The 21,280-nt window shown below is 42.6% G+C and overlaps 1 protein-coding gene across 1 annotated transcript in view; it reads left to right on the forward strand.

Annotated features, from left to right (window-relative positions):
• The window catches only part of NUAK1 (NUAK family kinase 1), a 49,309-nt gene that overhangs the window by 21,340 nt on the left and 6,689 nt on the right, over positions 1 to 21,280 (forward strand). Inside the window, exons 2-4 of the mRNA XM_075050828.1 lie at positions 3,632 to 3,752; positions 14,731 to 14,882; positions 16,190 to 16,255. Of these exons, the coding sequence (XP_074906929.1) occupies positions 3,632 to 3,752; positions 14,731 to 14,882; positions 16,190 to 16,255 (339 nt within the window). The remainder of the gene's footprint in view (positions 1 to 3,631; positions 3,753 to 14,730; positions 14,883 to 16,189; positions 16,256 to 21,280) is intronic.

A 21,280-nucleotide genomic window follows, 5' to 3' on the forward strand; every position in this document is an offset into this window, starting at 1 on the left:
AGATGAAAACAATAAAATATATAATAAATACCTAAAATGTGATCGTAACTTGTAACATTTCCATGAAATACTAAAAAAAACCCCAAAACTGGACTCTTTCTTGTTCGTGTTGTTTTTTTCACATCAGTAGATTTAAGCCCAAGTGCCCTTGCTGACACAGTCTGAGCAGGCTGATGCAGGTGAAAGACGCTTGCCTGGCAGAAATCCCTTTCTTGAGGGGGAGAAGAGCTGGAACGAATGCTGTCCCGCTGCTCCGCTAATCCTGCTTTGGGATGCCGCATCTGATGGTGACAGTCCGCTGACAGCGATCGCTTGCTCTTTGGCCTTTCGGACCAGGTCACCAGCAAGGCTGTGCACTCTTGATAACCTTTGAGACGTGGAGCCTATCCACTTGGGGATTGCGCAGGCTGCCAGGCAGACAGCGTGGGGTAAAAAGTATTTGTTGAGATGCCTTCAAACCTTTCACTTCCCCAAGGTTCTTTTTGAGGGGAAAAATAGCAATTGAACACGGGGAAAGGTATCAGAAATCAGCCTTCAATAATCAGATGGTTTGTTGAGCAAGGCAGTCCTGTGGTGGGTTGCACAGTTTGTGAGGGAGAGGCAGGCAGCGATTTCTGAGATGCTACTGTCCTTGTTTCCTTTAGGAGTCAGGTCAGCTTTCTGTTTCAATTTCCTCATCTCCTAAAAGTGGATGAATAGTGCTGCTTCACCACTTGCCTCCCGAGGTTTAATTAGTAAATGGCTGCACTCTGCTTTGAGCGTGCTCGTGTGCTATGCAAATAGACAGTGATACTATTTTGTTAGTATGTGTGAGTGTCTGAAGCCTTGCTCCAATATGAGGGGCTAGTACTGGTAATGTACCGTGCCCTGGTTAAGGGGTATTGCCTCTTCCACAGCACTTTTGCTGTTTGTCAGGGTTGCAGGGGATGGTCTGAGCGTGGGCAGGTGGAAGCTTCGCAGGAGGCAGCTGCCCTGGCTCCATCGACATTCGCTGAACTTAAGGTAGTTCACAACCTGCTGATTGTCTTTCCTTGTTTCCGAGTGCCGGTCACTGTGATCTGAAGTAGCTGAGGGAGGGAAGAGAAAGTCTTTAATGTTAAAATCCGAGAGATGTGTTCAGCATGCGTTCTTTCCTTATGTTGGGATGAGATCTTGCAGCCTGGATGTCACTGACAAAATCCCAAGTACCTCGGCTGGGCTGCTGAATTCTACCCCTGCAACTGGGAAGTGATGTTTTCAGGAGAGCTTCAGTACTATCTTCAAAATTTGGTTAAACTTTTAGGAATAGCCTTTATAAATTAAGGCTCCTAGATGCCTTAACCACTTTTCAACGAGGGTTGTGAGACTGTAAACTCTCTGGTCCTGCTGAAAAATATGTTCCCAGGCAACACATCTGTTTGCATTTGAAGATTAAGCCAAACATTAATTTACAGAGTGCCGCCACGCTTTTCAATCACATTTGCATTTTTGTATCTAAAAATATATGTTTTCATATATGCAGTTATTCCATGGAGGCCATTTGCAGTAATTATGTATAGACATACAAAAGTCCTGTCTGTGAAGCACAGAGTCAAGTTAGTAGGAGATTGGCATGCCCTCTGGGGTGCCGTTATTACTTTACCAGCCAAGAATGGTGAAGAATTTGCTCCCCGTTGTATATTTGACAATGAAACCCTTCTTAAATTCTTCCTCAGAGCCAAGTACAAGGCTGTCTTTTAATAAAAAATGTGTTTTTACCCATGTCTATATTTATTTCTTGCAGGAATGCACATGCTGCTCCAAGAGCCACCCACATCCTTCTTGTATACATGGTGTATTTGCATTTGCAGGCTGTCCCAGTGCAAACATGGGAAGGGGGGCAGATCCAACCTCATCGTTAGTGTTAGTTGCTTTCTCCATCTCTAGAATTACTTGGACATTATCTTGATCACTCATTCAATTAAGATCTGTTGTATTACCTTTTCTAGAAATAGGTGCCCTGTAGATAAGACCATAGTTACATTGTTACTTTTAAAATCTCTATCCCAAATGTCTGGGTCAAGAGGAAGAAAAGAACTGTTTTGGTTTTAACATGGAAATCAGTTTGTCCCTTGAGTTTTGCTTTTTGTTCTGCTGTCCCAAAGTAGGGTAGCACTTGAGCATGAGCTTAATTTTAAGCATGTGCTGAAATCTTTGGGAATTGGAGGGGATGGGGCATGTGCTTAATGCTTTTTTGAACAATGTTGCTTTTCAGAGTTGAAGGCTTTGTAGGAAACCTGATCCTTTAAACTAGCTCCTGTTTAGGTACATTTCAATTTTATAATATCGTAAGATTTTCCCTTCTTTCTTCAATATCCTTGATGCTACATCATATAATGAAAACAATACTGGTCATGCCACTTGCAATTACTGAAGTAGGCAGTGAAATTATTTTTTTCTGAAGGAACTAGGGAAATCACATAAATCACAGATTTACAAATGTTTTCCCAGGAGAGGCCCGCAGTAGTTGGCTGCATAGAATGACAAAAGTTTTGTTTACCCGTAAAAGGGTGGTCATCTCAGCAGGTCAGTGATGTTTTTCAAAGACGTATTGTTGATTTTAAAGTAGCTGGTAATTTATTCCTTGAACTCTGACTTACAAAAATAAAGCAGGGTAAATATTGAGTATAATAAAGGCCGTGCTGCCATTCAGTATGCACAATGCCCTCACCTTCCCTCTCCCACCAGCTTCTCTCCATTGTTGGCTTCTGCATTTCTCCTAGGGCATGAGCTGACCTCCGTGATTGTTTATGGCGTTGTTCAGATAAGCCCTTTTTTCACAGGCAACACACATACACACACTCACAAGGGCTGTTATAATTTGAATTTATATTGCAAGTTCAGCTATCACTTCCTCTGTTCCCACCCTGCCTTTTGGAAAGATACCCAGTCACACGATGTGCTTGAAAAAAGGTTGCTGATTGAGGAAGGATGCAGGAAGGATATGGTTTTGCAGTGATTGCATAAGTGCCGTGTAGGGCCTGAAAGCCTTGGGTTTATATGAGGACGAGTTTAGATGTGAATTTCAAAGATTTATTTCTTCTGATTTTTAAATAAGTCCTAACTCCTGAGCAATTTGCCTGCTTTAGAGAACTGTGGAATAACCCGTGTTAATGTGATCCTCTGTGTATTAATGTGGGCAAATATAAATGTGTAATCAGCACCCTGGATTCCCTGCCTCTGTTCCATCAGAGATCTCAACCTTATTTCGGAGAAATTGTCTCCAAAGCTTCTATTTGAAACTGTCAGATGCAATCATGTCTAAGCAAATGTACTTCCCATCAAAATCTTTTGGGAGTTTTGCCATTTGCCTCAGATGGAGAGTACTTAGGCTAACACAGAGATCCTTCCAAAAGATGCTGTGTTCCCTCTCAGTGAAGTCCTAAGACCTGAAGACCCTAAAACTTCATGTCACCCATTACTGTAATGAGAGTGTATTTATTGCTATAAAATGTAGGAGCTGGGGCATGGAGGATTGTATTTTAAAGCTTTGTTTTGGTCATTCCATGTTCTGCCAACATCTAACATCTGTATTTATTTTTTGAACTCTCCTTAATGGATTATATGCATCTGTTCAGTTCCAAGAATAATGCTTGATTTCCTGAATTTATAGGTTGCAATAAAATCCATTCGTAAGGACAAAATTAAGGATGAACAAGATATGGTTCACATCAGACGGGAGATTGAGATCATGTCATCCCTCAGCCACCCTCATATCATCACCATATATGAAGGTTAGTGAATGCGATTCTCCTCCCTGACTGCTCTGTTACGTTCTTGCAGACCTGATGTTCATGTTTCTTGAGATCATGCACCAAACAAGCCCCTACTCCTAGTGTAACCGATCCCTTACCAAAGAGATCATTTTGAGCACTACCTTCCCTCTGAAGTACCAGTGTTTCATGGATGTATAACCCTTTGCCTGGAGGAGCTTCTTCATGTGTGAGTTATGTGCTTTGTCCGTGGCAGGTGGGAAATCATTGCATGTATCACCTCATCTTGCTCCTGTTGGACAGTTCAGTTTAATTTCACCCTCACTCACGCACCAGCCTGATGTCTGTTTACGTCCCCAGCCTCTAAACCAGTCCTTTTATGCTTTATTTTCCCTGGACTGTACAAGACCAGTCTTGTCTGCTTTTTAGGCCTTTGGTCCTCCCTTACCTGCCAGTTAGTCTTGTTGGTTCTGCCATTGCTGCTTTTCCCCCTGAATCCAAGCATCCGCTTCCTATCCACCTCTGCACGCTTTCCTGTCAGTTTGTCGCTGGCTTATCGTTCCTGTTTCCTTATCCTGTTCCTGTTTCCTTATCCTGTCTTCCTCCTCTAACTCCTTTCTTCTTGGGACACAGCTGGGAAGCCTGCTAATTCCTGCCTCTGGGAGCTGCTCCCTGGTCCTACAGCAAGGAGCAGGAAGCCAGGGGCATTCCTCCCTGATTTGCCTGTTTGTTTATATATTTATAGAGTGTCACTCTAGTAAAATCTCCTCCTCCTTCCTTCCTTCCTCAAGTAACATCCCAGCTAGAGCTAGAGCTGGGATATTCAGGCCAGGTACTTGCTAAAAGACACCGGCCAAGAGGTCTGTTCCTGCGGTGGCATGGTGGACCTGGGATGTGGATTCCAGAGGTTTGGAGGGACCTGGGTCGGGCAGCCTTGTCCCCGGGGATCACCTCTTTCCTTATGTGCAGAACAGGCAGCCCGAATTTAGCCCTACGTATTTACATACCCGTGAGGTAAATGTGCAAGGTGATGATATGTATATGGCAGCTTCGCTCTGAGAGTTGATATGACTGATTAAAACAAGGGCTGGCTTGGCGTACTGTTACAGTATCGCATATTGAGTTATTCAAAAGCATGTTCTTGTACTTGAAAAGAGATGAATATCTGTCTTTTTATTGAATAAACTCATAACAGGATCTGGGAACAGAAAAGGGGAGGGATGCTGTGTCAGCATGTGGGTTGCAAATGGAACAAAAGTTATTTCAAATGTGCACGGGAACTCGGAAAGAAAAAAGATTAAGCATGCTGCGGTCCTTTGACCAATTGCCTTTCTCATCCTTACTTTAAATAGTTTTTACTGAGTTAAAACATTCGTAAAAGTTAGAAAGATTACAGCATTTTTAAGAAGCAGACAATAAAGTCCCGTGGGAGCAAAACTTTGCCCTCTGGCCCCATGGAGGGAGGAGCAGTGCTTCTGCAGCAGAGCCAGTCCAGCTCCACAATGGAGGGTTCGTCCTGTCTGCAGGAGGGCGAGCACCTATGGCAGGTGATCTTATGGTCCCCGTGTGGTCCATCAGCCAGCAGCAGCACTTTGCAGCGACAAACCCGGAGGCAGTTTTTTCTCTCATTTCTGGGAAGTTTTCCGGTCTGTTACTGGTTTGTTTCCTTTTCTTTTTCTAGAAAGCAGAGCAGCCTTTTATGGCTTCTTAAGTTTACTTCCTGGCCTGAAGGGATGGGCAGTGGAAATCAGCTTCTTGGTTGGACTGTAGTTCATTGGAAGGAGTTACATCGAGCAGAGCTATAGCAGCTATACAGCTCATCCAACCTTTCCAAGCAGAGTCGGTATTTGGCCTTTAGCAGCCAATGCTGTAACTTAGATATTGTAGCAGTGGGAAGATGTGTGGTTGCGCAGCTGAATCCAGAGGAGCAGTTACGTACTGCCCAGAGATGAGGATGTGAGCTCAGGGATCCTTAAGCGTGTGCTTCATTTTAAGCTGAAGAGCACTTGTAGTGAAGTTAAGGGACTACATCTAGGACTGAAGTATTTGTATCCTCTTGAAGTCAGATTTTAAACACATGGCTACTCCTCTTGAGTGATGCATAAAGAGTGATAATATTGCTATCCTCTGACAAAAAATGTTGAAGTTATTCAGTCCTCAGGGATGGGCTTAATCTCACCAAATTTAAGCCATCCAACATTTAGACAGTTGGTGTACGCTAAAAGTCTAGTTTCCCTCTCTAGTCAAGAGAGATCAGCATCTACACAGGGTGGTTTGCTCCCTCCTGGGAGACATTTTTTCAGATAGGTGGGATAAATGACTTACTGGAGGCTCCTGTTGGCTCTAGAAGGAGTCTAGCTGACTAACTTAGATCAGATGCTTAACTTTTAAACTGAAGCTACCCCACAGATATTTTTCTCCTTTCTCACTAATTTTTACTGTAAGTTTTCAGACTGCCACTGCATGTCTGACAGCGCTTTCTGTAGGTGCCAGGTTGTGCAGATCTACCTAGCATGGACAATCCTGTATCTCCCTGTAGTATCTTTGAAAGCTCTTTGTATTGCATTTGCAAACATGTGTTTTCCTTAAGTAGGATCCTTGTTTACGTATCCTTTTGACCTGCCTGCTTAAAAGCAATTAACCTCTGAATTTGTCAACTTGATGTAAACACAAGCTTATCTTTTTTTTTTGATACTGAGAAAATTTAGATGTGTGGAAACAAAGCTTTCCAGTTTAGAGATATTTTTTTGTAACCTAATCAAAAGGCACATACCTTGCCCGTTCCTGCGAGGGCAGACATACAGTTGTGACTCCAGAGAAATTCCATCCTCTCAGCAGGGCTGTAATTGGCAATCTGTCGAGTGCGGCTGCGAGGGAAGTGCTCTTTCAAGTGACTTTAAACTCCTTGAAAGGGACTGGATAAATGAAGCTGGCTTTGCTAGCAGTGTTCTGATTTCAGCACATAAATTTTAATTTATAGAATAATGCCTCTGTCCATTCATCTGTCTGTCTCCCCTCAGCCCTTCCCCTGCCCTATTTCTTTTTTTGCCTTGAAAACTCCAGGATTTGATAATAAAGCCTTTGAGAGCTAACATATTTTTCCAGGGGTAGCCTGAGTGCAAAATCTATCTCATCTGGCAATACTTTATAAAAGTTAAACCAGGGAAAGAGCATTCTGCAAACATTTATACATGTGTTGGACCAATCATGAGAGTGAAGTTATGCTTGGTACATTCAGGAGTGAGCTCTTGAGTCTTTGTAGTGTGAAATACAGTGCCTATGTTGAGTGTTTCTGTGCTGGAAGAGTTGTCCTTGGTCAGCATAACCATACAGAAAAGTCTGCCCATTTGCAAAATGCACTTAAAAATGAACAGATTATTAGCTAACATGTTTGTAGAAATAGTTTAATGAAGATATTCCCTGAAGAATTAATAAATACTAGGATCACAATTTGGTGCCCATGGAACACGATGGCATTAACGTGAACAAGTAACTGAAGGAAAGCATGTGCTGAAGTGCTTTGCTGGATTGAGGCCAGGATGCTTAGAACAATGCTGGACCCTTCACAGCAACAAGGCACAACAAATGGATTTCCCATGTAAGAGGGTCTTCTTACTTCTTTTTTAGGTTGCATTTTTGCTACTCTTAAGAAAAAGCACAGAGATTCTCTGTCATGTATCTACCAGTCCACAATGACTTGAGCTAGGTTGCATGCTTTGATTAATCAGGAAACTGGTTCAGCTCTTCTGTACTTTCAAATCCCAAAGGCAACAGAAGAAGATCTGACAGAGTGTAACGGTGGCGGCATGGTGTTCCAGCACACTCATCTTACTTGCCAAATCCATGTTCAATCTCACACTTTGTGCCAGACTTGATGCAACAAAAAGCAAATGCACGCTTGGTGTTTCAGACACATGCAGGCCTGTCTCCAGTGCAGGGCTCCTTGAGTTGTGTCATTCAAGCCACCGTGTGGTCATCAAAAGCAGCCACGTTGCCAAAAATCTGCCTGGGTGGTAGCTGGCAAGGTGCACGGATGCAAGCTGTTGCTGACAAACTTTGTCCCCCTGCCCAGAAGCACCAGCTTAGGCAAGTGTCCCCCCGCATCGGCTGCGATGCGCAGCCCCGGATGGGGCAGGCAGCCGGGGACCGAGGTGGCAGCTCCCACCGTCGGCGGGTTTGTGCGTGGGCACAACAGAGTTACGCGTCTCAAGCTGACAGCGCTGGGGAGGCAATCCCAAGCCTCTGCTATCTCCTGGTTTTCAGACGTAATCAAAACAAACTTTGGTGCCTAATGACTTCATCCCTTCTGTGTGCAAAACACCTGAAAAGGTCAAAAGTCCCTCAAAACATCACGTGGGCAACTGGGCTTTAAACAAGAATGATGAAAGTTGGAAAGCTGGAATGATTCTTTTTTTTTTTATTTAGCTGAGAGAAAGTAATTCAGCAGTGACACTCCTTAACCACATTTCCAATAGATTTCCTCTCATTATGTAGGCTTTTGACCTTTGAGTGCTTTATTCCCATTGTTTTCAGTTGATAATGTCCAAGAACATAAAGTAATATTTCAAGAGTCTGGAGATAGTAATGAAACAAGTATAAACAAACTTAACTCTTTAGTTACATAGACCACCTTTATGAATTTCCTGTCATTCAGGGTGATCGCCTAAACAACACTTTGTCGGATGTGACATAACTCAAATGTGTGAGATCACTGGCAGGTCCAATTCAGATGTCAAAATGATTGCAAGCAATGATGAAATTTATTTCTATCTTCCATTTACACAGTCCTCCCACTGCAATGTAAATGTTTGCTTGTTTGAAGTTCCACAGCAGTTTGTAATCACAATTGAAAAAAAAAAGGGGGAATTAGCTCTTGTATTCTTTGCTGAAACAAAAGACAATTAGTGTAACGTGGTATTGTGGCTGAATTAGCAACTCTCATTTTTCCTTCCTTTTTAAAGAGTAGACCATCAAAACCTGCGTATCCTTAGTCTCATTCTCTGAGAAACAACCTCAGCAAGGATAATGGTTCTTGTTCTGATTTAACCTCCTCACTGGGGAGTAAATTCTAGCATGCTGTCTGATTTAAAATGATTATTGCATGATCTTAATCATTCCTTTAATCTAAGAAGAGATGCAGTTAGGCTGAATAAGGCCATAATTCAGGAAAGCAATTTAAGACAAGCTTAGCTTTAAAACACATATTTTATATCTCTCTATCTTCAATTATAATTAAGCATATGCATAAATTTATGTGTATGCATACACGTGGTTTTCTACATTGGCCCTTGGATATTTCATGTCTGCTGTATGCTCTATTAAAAAACAGTCATAAAATAATAATAATAATAAATACAAAAAACAAAATAAAAAATAGGCCAAGGGACTGTAAAACTTTCAAAGCAGTCAAGAACACAGAAGACGCATCGGGCTGAATTTCTAAGGTAAAAAACACTTTTCAATACTCCCATGTCTTTTTGAAGAATAATTCGAGCCTTATTACACAAGTGAGGTAATTGGGTCATACATGACTTTTCTGAATGAAAAGGTTATTCTAGTCTGCATCTCCAAAATTAAAAACAAACTTGCTTGTTCTTTTGATTTGGCTGACCTTTAATAAAAGAGCATTTTGTAGCAGTGGAAAGGTACTTCTGTCTGCGGCTGTTAGGAGAGTAATAAAAATACCGCTGAATGGAAAGACACCAGATGGAAGGAATGTCAACATACTGGAACTAATTTAGGAGATTGCTCTGATAGAGAGCAAAGGCATGAGGAGAATTCAAATGGTTCCAGTGCGAAGAGATTGGCCGCCCCTCTTAAACTAACAAACTAAAATCCTTACCCCAGGGTTACATGTAAACCAAATGGAATCAGCCCACAAAGAGGTAGTCCATTACGGGGGAAAAAAATAATCCATGCCCCCCTCGGCACTCGCTCTGACTTTAGCATCCTGTAAGCTTGGAGGAAGAACAAAAGCATTCTGCTTTGCTTTGCTTTTTGAATTTGGTAGTAAGTCCAAAGCGAATTGTCCTAATAGACAGGTGTACAATGTACTATTAAATCTTTTTGACTGATGTTTGCAAAACCACGCCTGTGTGGGATTTTGACACTTTTAGCGTGAAGTCCATCTTAGCATTTAAGAGGGATAGTGAGTATGTTCATCCAGTGTCAAACTTGCCCTGTGAGTTCCAGTGAAGGTGACTTTGGTGTACCTAAAGGGAAGAATTTAGCAGTAGGGTTGAAAAGAAGAGTGCTGATCAGCAAGAGGTCCCTATGCAACCAGTGCTATTTGGAAAATGGAAAGCTGTAGATAGAAGCTGAGTTCATAATTTCATGGCCTCTAAATATAAATAAGTGGAGAGATTATATCCAAGAATTATTGCTATCGTAGAACAGTCTGTGAAAGAGACAGATTGTTGATGTTACAAAATGTACTTTGTCTCAGATATGTCTTTGCTAGTGAGAAGTGAAGTTCTTTCCCAGTTTCACATTTATTTTCTTCAATGAGCTCTGAAGCCAGCAGATTTGGTTTCAATTATCAGCCTGGAAGTATAGAACCTTCTTTCTGTCATTTAAAAAAAAAAAATAAACAAACACGTTAGAGTTAAGGGGGGGAGTTTAAAGAAAAGCTGTAAGAAATCTTTCTTTGACCACAGCATCTTAAGCACCATTTGCTGCTTGGGTCTTGGGTAGAGTGCTGCTCTTAGCCTCGGCTAAGGCTCTTGGGGTGAACAGACCAAGCCCAAACAAGCTTGTAGCCCACTGGAAAATGCTGTTTCTCCACATTGCCGTGACCCATGTCTTAGTACGTTAACACAGTCCTATTGCTCATCTCCTGGGCATACAATTACATCGTTCCTCACGCCTTGTGGTACATCCCGTTCCTTGCTCTCTTGTTCCCGATGTGCTTTCACAGTGCTGTCCCTCCAGTGCTGTCCTCTCCTGCGGCCAGGTGGAAGCGTAGCCTTCTCAGAAGTCAATCCTTCATCTTGCAGGCTCTGTCTCCAAAGGAGTACTATTGTTTTGCAACCACTACCCTGCACCACTTGACTGCCATGGCTGAGGTAGTGCAGCAGCCCTCCCACACCACCAAGGTCTTGCTGCAGCTCTCTCAACATAACTCAGCTTCCAGAGTGGTGGAAATAAACACAGTGGCTCAGAAATAAATGACACACAGCCTGTAGCAAGCATTTCTCCTGCTGCTCTCTCCTCTAAGATGTGGAGCTCATGCCTCGTATCTAAGCAACCCCCATCTCTTGATTTGTGATTGACAGACCATCTCTCCTGCTGCCATGTCTGGGTGTTGATACTGACAGTTCTCCACTTATTTGGCCAGCTGTTTGCAGAGTATCGATGGTTTGAGAGAAGCAAGAGCAGCCCCACCTTTGTTATACATAACCTCCCTCCTTCCCTTGCCCTTGGTTAGGGTTTAGGAGCAGGCTCGTACAACACGGCTGTCCCATCGGTAGCAAGCTGCGGGATGTTCCTGGGGTGCAGCATCCTGCCAAAGCCGTGCTTCTCCGTCGGCAGGAGCTGCAGCCGGGGCTGAGGCACACTTCGAGGCGGGGGTGAGTTTCGGAATGAATATGCAGTAGGATGGCAGGTAATAAATCATCCGCAACAAAAACAAAGAGTGAACCAAGCAGTCCCAGAAGCTATATGGAGGCAATCCGTCCGTCATCAGCCTGCAGGTTACAGGCCAGGTGTTAACAGGGCAGTATATTTATTACCTCATTATTATTTGCAGTAAGTCAATCCAGCCTTTAATTAATGCCCTCCTCTCTTCCCCCAGCCGTTGGCCACAATGCCTTCTTGGAGCATATGTTTATAAAACTTCATACTGTGCTCAGAAGGGAAATTCAGAAGTGTCTGTATGAAGCCTGCCTGGCATCCTAACTACTACTGTGAAAATTCGTGGTGTGCATGGCTGATGGTCTGAGACTTGCCAGAATGCCACCTTGTCAAGTGCCTGATAGTTTTGACCGCTGAATTCCTCTTTAAGATTTGTGTGTATAGACATAAATCCTACTGCCTTTCCACTCCTTCATCCTTCAGTGGCAGCTCTCATTTAAGAAGTTTTTGTCCTCCGTTCAGTTCCTTCTCTGCAGGAAAGTAGCTGCATGCCCTCTCATGAGATTCAGCTGATATGATAGGGGTGTTCTGAACTGAAATGATGCAGTTGTAAAAAAAATATCTCCCACTTCCCTGGAAGAAAAATAGATTCTCCATTCACCTCTACTCCTTGATGAAGAGATCAATTGCTGTATAATTCTGTATTCGTTTAGCTACAATAATGCTGAGGAGGCCTCTGTAATGTCACCTAAGTCCAAGGGTAGTGTCCTTCTCACAATGCTCCCTTGTCAAGAAAAAGAGTGTGCGAGTTTGTCCTGAGTGTGCTGGTAAACTGAAACCCGAATACCAATTACTGGGATGCTTCTATTCTCATTGATTCTAGTGCAGTTTTCTGAAAAGAATTCAGAATTTGGAACAGTGATTTATGCTTTCCTAAATTCAATTTTAAGGTATTATCTCAGTTTCCTAGAGGGCATAAGAGAAAATTTGAGATGGAAATTACCTTTAAATGCACATTCCTCCAAACCAAGTGCTTTTCATGTCACTTCTGTAGAAATGAAGGAAAATATGTCTGGATCAGGACTTGTATTAATATGACAAATTTTAGTCCAAAAAAATTAGATTTTAGAATTTAAAACTTCAGAACATCAAGGATGATTTGAGAAAGCTCTCATGAGTGAGTGATGAAGGCAGAACTTTAATACAAACACAGGCTGGAAGAATGCTTCATCGTATCACGGCTGTTACTGCTGTTATTATCACCATTAGCACCGAACACTTGGTAAGGCATAAGTGGTCAGGGCAGCGGGGTGGGAAGAGCCGAGAGCCCCTTTGCCCCCATCTGTGCCCCTCTGGTGAGGTAAATGTTCCCCTGAGCTATGTGTGGTCCTCAGCTGGTACTGCTTGGAGTCTGCCCTCCCATGAGAGTCCACTGAGACCAGTGGTGCCATGTGGCATCTTCACCTATATGTGCATCATATAATAACCCCTAACTCATTGAATCACCTGGTTTTTTGGGGGGTGAGGGATTGCGAGTTGTTTTTTTTGCTTTGTTTTGTTTGTTTCTTTTTAATTCAAATCTCTTAAATAAGAGCATTTTAGTGGTTTGTCTCAGCTTATGGCAACTATTTCTTTTTGCCTTCCTAAACAACCCTGTATCTAACAAGCCTTTCCAAGCTTAGCAAAATGAATGTGTATGTTACTGCTTTATTGGTAACACATCACAGCACTTCCCTATATGACACAGGGCATGTTCAGTTTTTCCCAGACAATATCAGTCTGTCATTCTTGGAGAGGATACTGTAAGTATAATCCATCCAGAGACGGCTCTTCCAGTTTCCGAAGTTTATTGCTAATGAGGATGCACATAGGATGTAATCACTGGCAGGAGCCTCTGCTTCGGGGTACAGTGAGGCCAGCAGACAAGTACGCGGCCAATTTTATCTGGCTGTTCGCTCTCCCTTTTATCAGAGCTCTTTGGCTGGGGTTCAGGGGTGTTAGAGGCAACTGCAGAGGCTTTGGCTTGTACAGTTGAGTGACAAGGTGTGAGAAGACATGAGACAAAGCCTAAGAGCAGCAAATATCTGCGTGTTGAGAGAGGTAGCTTCGCATTTCAGTGCAAAAGCTGAAGTTGTTTATTTTGTTGGGTTTTTTTTTCAAAACACTAAGGACTACTGGCTCAGCTTTGCTAAAGAGATAGAGGAAGGCATCATTCCAGTAGGGCTGGTCACAGCTAGCATCCGTTTGTAATAACCCCTGTAACCTCATTAATTTGCAGATGCTTTGCTGCCAGGGTGACCTAGCCTCAGCAGGCTGCTGCCACAGTTAAAAAGAAAAGGAAAATCACCATGTCTTAATATGAGCAGTGGTTATTTATGGCAGGTACAGGAAGTTTCCAGTGGGTTGCAGTGGATTTTAGGTGTCGGAGGGGAAAAACTATCTAGCAGTCAGGGCATTATGGCAATTCGAGACTACTCACAGTCTGCTTTACTATATTAATTGTTTAGTTATCTGTAACTCCCAGTGAAGTCCTTGACAGCATGTGGCACAGAGTACCCTCAGCCTCAATGAACATTCAAGTTGTGATGTGTAGTAGATGAGTGTTCCTTGCGCTGCTTACGTGGGAGTTACGCATTGCTGCCGGCTCTGTGCAAGTGGCAAAGGACCTATCTACAGCATCCAGTGGGACATGCGGTGGAGGCAGGAGATAAGTAAACTTGAGGATGGGTTGGGTGCATGAGACAGGGTGCAGAGCCATACTGATAAGAGCTGTACAGCTCCGGAGACACTGCAGACACTGCTAGCTCAAGTGTCCATGCCCACCATGCTGTTGCACAGAGCTGGGCTGGAAGAGGACATGTGCATCGATTCACTTGTTGGATTTTGATGGTAGGTGAAAGGCAACCAACAGTCATTATAAGCCAAATGGCAATCCTGTATCAACCAGTCGTTGAAGACAGAGTTTATTATGCCTTCTGTTAACCCTTTCCAAATGATGTAAGAGCTCCCGTTTCCTTCTGTCCTCTGGCCTCAAGAGGACTACTGGTAAGAGGCAGTCCCTGTTGGAGTGGAGGTTAGTATTCAGGTGTTGCTGGCACAAGTGTCCACCTTACCTCATTAGGACCAAGTTGACTTTGCCACCCAGTGACCCCATTTTATAGAGGCAAAGAGCTTCTTTTATATAGCCATATCGAACTGAAGATAGCCTCAACTTCCTTCTCTTGGTCTAAAATGTTGTCATATTCCTCTGGAAAAATTTAACTTTGGAACTTGCTTTTTGCAGTGGGGTTGGCAGTACATCTCTCCAGGCTGCAGTGATGATATAGGATGTGTTCAGTCATCCTGAGTCTTCTTCACTCTTTAAAGCATCAGTTTTCAAACCTTTGATTCAACTGTGGTGTTTTTTCTTTTCTTTTGTCCTGTGCAGTGTTTGAAAATAAAGATAAGATTGTGATCATCATGGAGTATGCAAGTAAAGGAGAGTTGTATGATTACATCAGTGAGAGGCGGCGATTAAGCGAGAGAGAGACAAGACACTTCTTTCGACAAATAGTCTCTGCTGTACATTACTGCCACAAGGTGAGCAAAGGATATTAAAAAATGCTATTTGAAGGCTGGTTAGTGACTTATTTATTTCAAAGCATGTCTGAGGCAACAGCATTCATTATTAAGTATCACAGCATGTGATTATATCAGTACAACAGGAGATCTTCATTAAAAGTGCTACAGTAGTTCACTGCCTCTTTTTAAAGACTAAGGTTGTTTTCCTGTGTTATGGCAGATACCAGCCACTCCCTTACATTAGCCCTACATTGCATTTTTGCCTTGGAAATAATTCTCCTGACATTAAAAAAAATATTAACAATATTAACTAGAAAAGGCATCCCATAGAACTTCTACAATATTAATATTAATGCATTCAAAGGAATAATAGTTTGCAATTTGAATATGCAAGTGAACAACTTTAGAATAGCAGATAAAATACATGAAAGAAAAAAGCCAAGAGAAAGGTATGAGTGTTCATGCATGAGCTTTAGCATGTCCTCATTCTGGATAAGCAAAAGTAACTTTTCCAGATGTAGCAAGAGCACTAGAAAGATACCCTTTGCTAATGACTTTATCCATCGTGGTACCCACTAGAATGACAGTTTAAGCAATTAAACCCAAGGTAGCTGGCTGGCTGTCATCATGGACCTTTTATCCCTGCTTATGAGCCATCTGCGTAGAGCCAAAACTTGCATGAGGCTAAAGGCAACAAGCAGCTAACACAATTTTTAATCTGAATTCTTAAACACTTTAATCTCCACTTGAATTCTGATGAACAAGGGAGGTTTTCAAAGTCCTCATTGCGCAGTGCTGAAAAGCTGCAGCACCCTTCCCTGTGCAGTTAATTTTTACCAAATTTCTTTAAAGAAGGCTCTGACCTAAACCCAGCTTGTTTGCTTCCATCCCTAACATTTACAGTCCTTTAGGATTATAACTCCCCCGATCCACGTGGCTGCACATTGGAGGAATGAGGGCTTTTGTAAGGACTAACGTCATTGACAGATATTGTTTTCTGGTGCCTGGGAAGAATATATTGCTTTCACGCAGTGGGAGCAGGATCTAGGCTGGAATTAAGTTCCGAAAAGACACCCCCCAGCCCTCCACCCCCACCCCCCCCCCTGCTGTTTTAGAGGCTTTGTGGGAGGACAGATTCCAGTCATTCTTCCCTTAACCACACACCAAGTGACTAATACATTGCCTGTCACTAGTCACTGGGCCGTGAGTGTTATGACAGTGAAATCAGCCCTGAAATGTAGATGCAAAGACCACCCTGCCAGCTCACCTTTAATTTTCCCAATATTTTCTCATGTTCTCCCCCATTTTTTTCTTCCTTGTTTCAGAACGGTGTTGTCCACAGGGACCTAAAATTGGAAAACATCCTTCTTGATGACAGTTTTAATATTAAGGTAGGATTCTTTTCCTCAGCTTCTCAGAATGGATTTGCATGTTTTGTAACATTTATATCCGAAGTATTAGAAGAGCAAGTGTTATGGCAACAGCTACTAAGCAACAGCATCTGGCAAGAGGCTCAGCGGTTTGGAGGTTGGGGAAAGAGCACCACTGGTGAGCAGTCATACACGCTAAATGAAGCTTTGCATAATTTGAGGGAGAAGGCCCTGTCCTGCCACCCAAGGGCCGCGATTCTCAAAGCAGTATCTATCTACTGGTAAGAAACAGCAGAGCATTTCGTGCAGTCGGGTTTATTGTACGAATGATATTATTGCTGGCTGCTGCTGGGACTAGGAAAAAACTCTCCTGGTCTACAGGGTTCAAGTACCTCCTACAGAACACTCTGAATGTCCTTTTGATCATGGCTGGAAAATAAGCAAATAGAGTTTCAAAATAAACCTAGTAAAGCACATGTGCTTCATTAGGAAATGGCCTTGGAACTCCAGACACAAACGTATACTTTGGATAGTGATGTCAGTGATGTCATTTCCATGTCATTTCTCCCCAGTGAAAGCATGGGAATGACCTTTTTTCCCTTCTTCTTCTTTTTTCCTAATAGCTGTAGCACAAAGATAAATAATGCAGAGATAAGTGTAGTTTCCAGATGGCTGAACCTGTTTCACTTTCCACTTTGTTCCTTCCTGGGTAGCTGGATGTGAGGGTGGCGAGATGTGCTCAACTATGGGCAAACAGAGGGAGCGATGCCGAAGAGTTTCTGCTGACACTTGGTCATCCTTGCTTAATTAACAAAGTAATTGAGGAGCTCCCTGCGTAGGCAAATATGAAATACACTGGATCTTCATTTTGTCTCCGCTGAAAGCCATGGGGCTGCACACACTGCCTTCTGTGCTTCATGCTGGAGATTCATTTTAAGCTGATGTGCAGTGGAAATGGAAAGTAACATATGGTAGCTGCCATCTGTGTAACACTGATGACAGAAGCTAACTTGGATCAACTAGTGGATTAAAGGCATATAAATATGTGGTTTCTAAAAATAGTCTTTTACAGAAGGCCCATCCAATGCAATACTTGGATGTTCTGCTGTTAGCATCCAGTGTTAAAGCGAACCTCCCCACTCCTGTTCCTACAGGGACGCTGGCTGCAGCAGCCCGAGCTGTTCTCAGCAGCGCTGAAAACAAAAAGTAGCCTTTCTAGGACATTGTATACGAAACAGGCTTCCGCAGGCAGGATGACCTTTCTTTCCGCGTTACATGCCAAACTATCTTCCCAGCTAATCAGGGAATTCTTGAGAGAAAAGAGGAATTTGGGGAATTTGCTAGCTGTGGTGGCCTGGATCTCCGTGCTCTGGTCCTCATATGCAAAACCAATCACTTCCCCAAGCCTCCGGGGAGCTGTGCTTTGTCAGAAGGCTCCGCTCCCTCCCCTCTCTTCTTTATGGGAGTCTAATCGTCCTGTGGGGAGCGCGGGAGGATGGGGCAGGGACAGGCAGCTTTGTGTTCGAGTCCAGACCATGGAGCTCACCCAGGGGCTTCTGAACCTCACCCAGGGGCTTCTGAGCCTCACCCAGGGGCTTCTGAACCGCAGAGGCGTTTCAGCTGCCATACCCAGTGGCACTGCTGCAGAAGAAGTTTGGGTAGCTGCAACTCCCCACATGCCTTCCAGTCATTTGGACATCTATTTCTTGAAGGCTTCCCTTTCCTGAAGCTGCCGTGTAGGTATTTTGTGTATTTCCAGCCTTTCCTCAGTTACTTCTCTGCGAGCCGTAGGGCACACCTCTGAGCGGGCAAGGCTGCCTCGGCGTGGGTAGGTGGCTGCAAGCTCCCTTGCTGTCCCCTGGTAACTATTTCTGCAAAGGGTCTCGTGAAGCTAAAAAATAGACCGAACTTAGGAAGCAGTTGGTATTTCATATATCTTACTATCAGTGGTGTTTGAATTTGGATTAATTCAAGATTGCTTTTTGTATTGTTTTCCTTTTCTTCCCTGCTCTCTTTTTTTTACACCTCGTGACTAGGATCAGCTTTGAATACTTGATGTTAAGCACACGGCCACTATTTCCCTGATGCTGAAGCTTTGAATATGTTACTGTGGTTTCTATGATACTTGCATAGAATTTTACTTCCCACTTTTTCTTTGTTTCACTAAACAGTAACCGTTGGCAAGGAAACACATATGGAGCTGTAAATTATTTATTAGGAGTAAATTTATCAGGTCCCCATTCTGAGAGTATTTATATGGTTTATTCAGGCAGAAAAAAAGAAATATGCAGTCTGGGGTTTGGTATTGACTGATGGCTTCAAATACTCAGTGGAAGGCATTTTCTAGAAATGGAGTGCTAGACTTATCTGTACTTTCCCAGTATTTATATTTCATTCAGTGGATTACAAAGCATATACAAAATTGGCAGTTTGATTTTAAGAATGAGAAAATGAAAGGAATCCCTTTGTTCTTGGGTGCAATGTGCAATTAAATACGTTTCTGAAGAAGCCAGTGATCTATACATTATGATATACACAAACATGTCATAGTAATGTGAAGAAAAAATAAAATGGAAAAAAAAAAGTGATCTGATCTGTGGTATATAATTATGTTTTTCAGGGACTTGGTGTATGCAGTAATATTTCTTGCAAACTATTACTTAAAACCCCTAAATGCAGCAAACACAAGTGAATAAAATGAGTTTTTAAAGACTTGTGAGACTGAACATGGACGTGGATCTATGGGAGGTATAAGTTCACCCAGCCAATTAATCAAATAGTACCTTGCCAGATATGGACCCAGCTATCTAGCAGAAACGCCGAGTGTGAATGTTTCTCCTGAGACCTAACTTGTGGAGATCAATAGTGGGGCACGATCCTAGAGCTAAACCTTACCAAGACACTGCAGCCTCCCAGGGCAGAAGAGTGTTATTTGCTTTCTTACCTTGTTCATGGTCCCATGTTCTTTAAAGAAATAATGTGGCAATGAAATTAGGGCTTCTGCAGTGTGTGCAAGCCTCTCCTTCCACACATTCCTGTGCCAGCTGTTAAGAGCACAGTTCACCTGCATGCAGGGAGGTGGAGAAAAACTGCTGCCCAATGTGGCGGCCAGGGAATTAGTGCCTTTTGCTGGCCTATCCAAATACCGTGTCCCTGCCCCATGCCACAACCTACCCCCAGGGACACCTCTGTCATGCAGCCTGGCACGGTGGAGGGGGCCTCCTTGTTCACAGAAGGGCTGGGGCAGCCCCTGGGCTGGGAACCGCACCTAAAAGAGATGTCTAGCAGAGGTTGACGTAAACTGTATGACCAACCCCAAAGTGATAGAAGGAGAGAAAAATGCAAGTATAATAGTAATATAATCCTACTAACTGCACTTTCTCTTGGGCTGGTAAGGGGACACCAATCAGACTAACCACTAAAAACCCATGAGAGTTTCATATATACAGAGTAAGTATATGTAATTGGGATTTACCTTGCTGGAAGTCTCACCGACTGCACATACGTTTCACTTGCTTTAAGAGACCTAATTATTTCTCTATCTGCAGTACAAAGAGACAGATTCTGAAGTGGGATAAAACTGACAGTTTCCATGAGTGTGAACTTCATGGAATTTATAGTCCATACTTAAGCAATAAATTACAGCTGGTTTATCATAGCTAACAGTAAATATGAAACATACACCTCCTGAAGCGAGGGGAATAAAAGTCCACTTCCCTGCTCCTCCCAATTTAGGAAGTTTTTTTGACTTGATGCCTTAGTTCCATTTAAGTGCCAAGAACATGAAGTAATGTTGGCTTCTATTAATCTTGTTTTGGGGGGCATGACAGTTTTAATGGGAAAAGCTGATAAACATCAGTCTGTGAGTATGGGAGTGGACTGTAACATAAATACTCTTTTCCTGAATGGTCAGAATGAAAACATGAATGCCGAAGTCTGAGAGTTTCTTAGTGTGAACAGTGGTATGTGTATCCCTATATATATATATTCATGCACATCCACATGCATTTTATACATTCCATGGTGCTAAGGGAATGTATTTTCTTAAGGAATCACACTGTGCAGTGTTTGTCCTTGTCTTAGCTGCATCCTGAACTAAAATAAAACTCAATGACCAGCACGAATTTTTAACACTGAAATGATCCTATTCTTCGCCTGATTGACAGGGCACACTTCATAAGGCTTAAAACCAACTTCCTGCAAGCCAGGCGGGGTGACTTGATAAGAAAGTGGAATTTAGGGCAATTAAGTGCAATCTGAGCCATGAGAATATGTTTGCAGACTGCAATTGTACACCAGCTGTTTTCAATGACATTCCAGCCATACAATGAAGATTTTACAAACCACATTTATTTAAGGGTTGAATTTTCTGCTGTGTGTTGATAATACGCTGTTTGAGGGACTGAGTGAATTCAAACTATGAATGGACATGGTGAGATGAATTAACATTAATGAACAGGAATCAGCTGCTCTGTGAGGAGGATATTATGAGTCAAAATTGTCAGTGGCACACCTGCAAAAGCAGAACACCAAAATAGGAGAGGGGTGAAGTGTGAAATCTCATATTTGCTCTGTGACTTTAAAAATTTTGTGAAAATGATATTTTAAAAAGAAGTTTATATTTCTAACATGAAAGTATCTATATCTGTATCTATATCTATGTATCTATTTATAAAGTGTATATATATATATATTTTTCTGTTTCGGGGTAAAGAAAGAAAAGTTGGGAACATCTGACCATACTTCACCAACTTTGTTCATTTTGGTCTCAACTGTGACATTTTTAGGTGTAGCTGTAGGAGTTTAGATAGTAGAGACAAAGACTTTATGTCTCCCAAGAGTTCACTAGACATTGCGATTAAATGGATATTAGAGGCAGTGATGATGCACGTTTTAGAAAGCCAGGAGTGAATGATGCTGCTGGTAAATCCTTTTCCTTCCTGTTCACTTTGTGTTTTCTTGAATTTTCTCTTGTGAAAATTCCTGGGATTTAATTTCTTTCTGGTAAAAAGACCTGAGTAAGGTAAAGAAAATCCAGAGAAAACT

The sequence above is a fragment of the Buteo buteo genome, chromosome 19, assembly GCF_964188355.1.
Source record: "Buteo buteo chromosome 19, bButBut1.hap1.1, whole genome shotgun sequence".
Taxonomy (NCBI): Eukaryota; Metazoa; Chordata; class Aves; order Accipitriformes; family Accipitridae; genus Buteo; species Buteo buteo.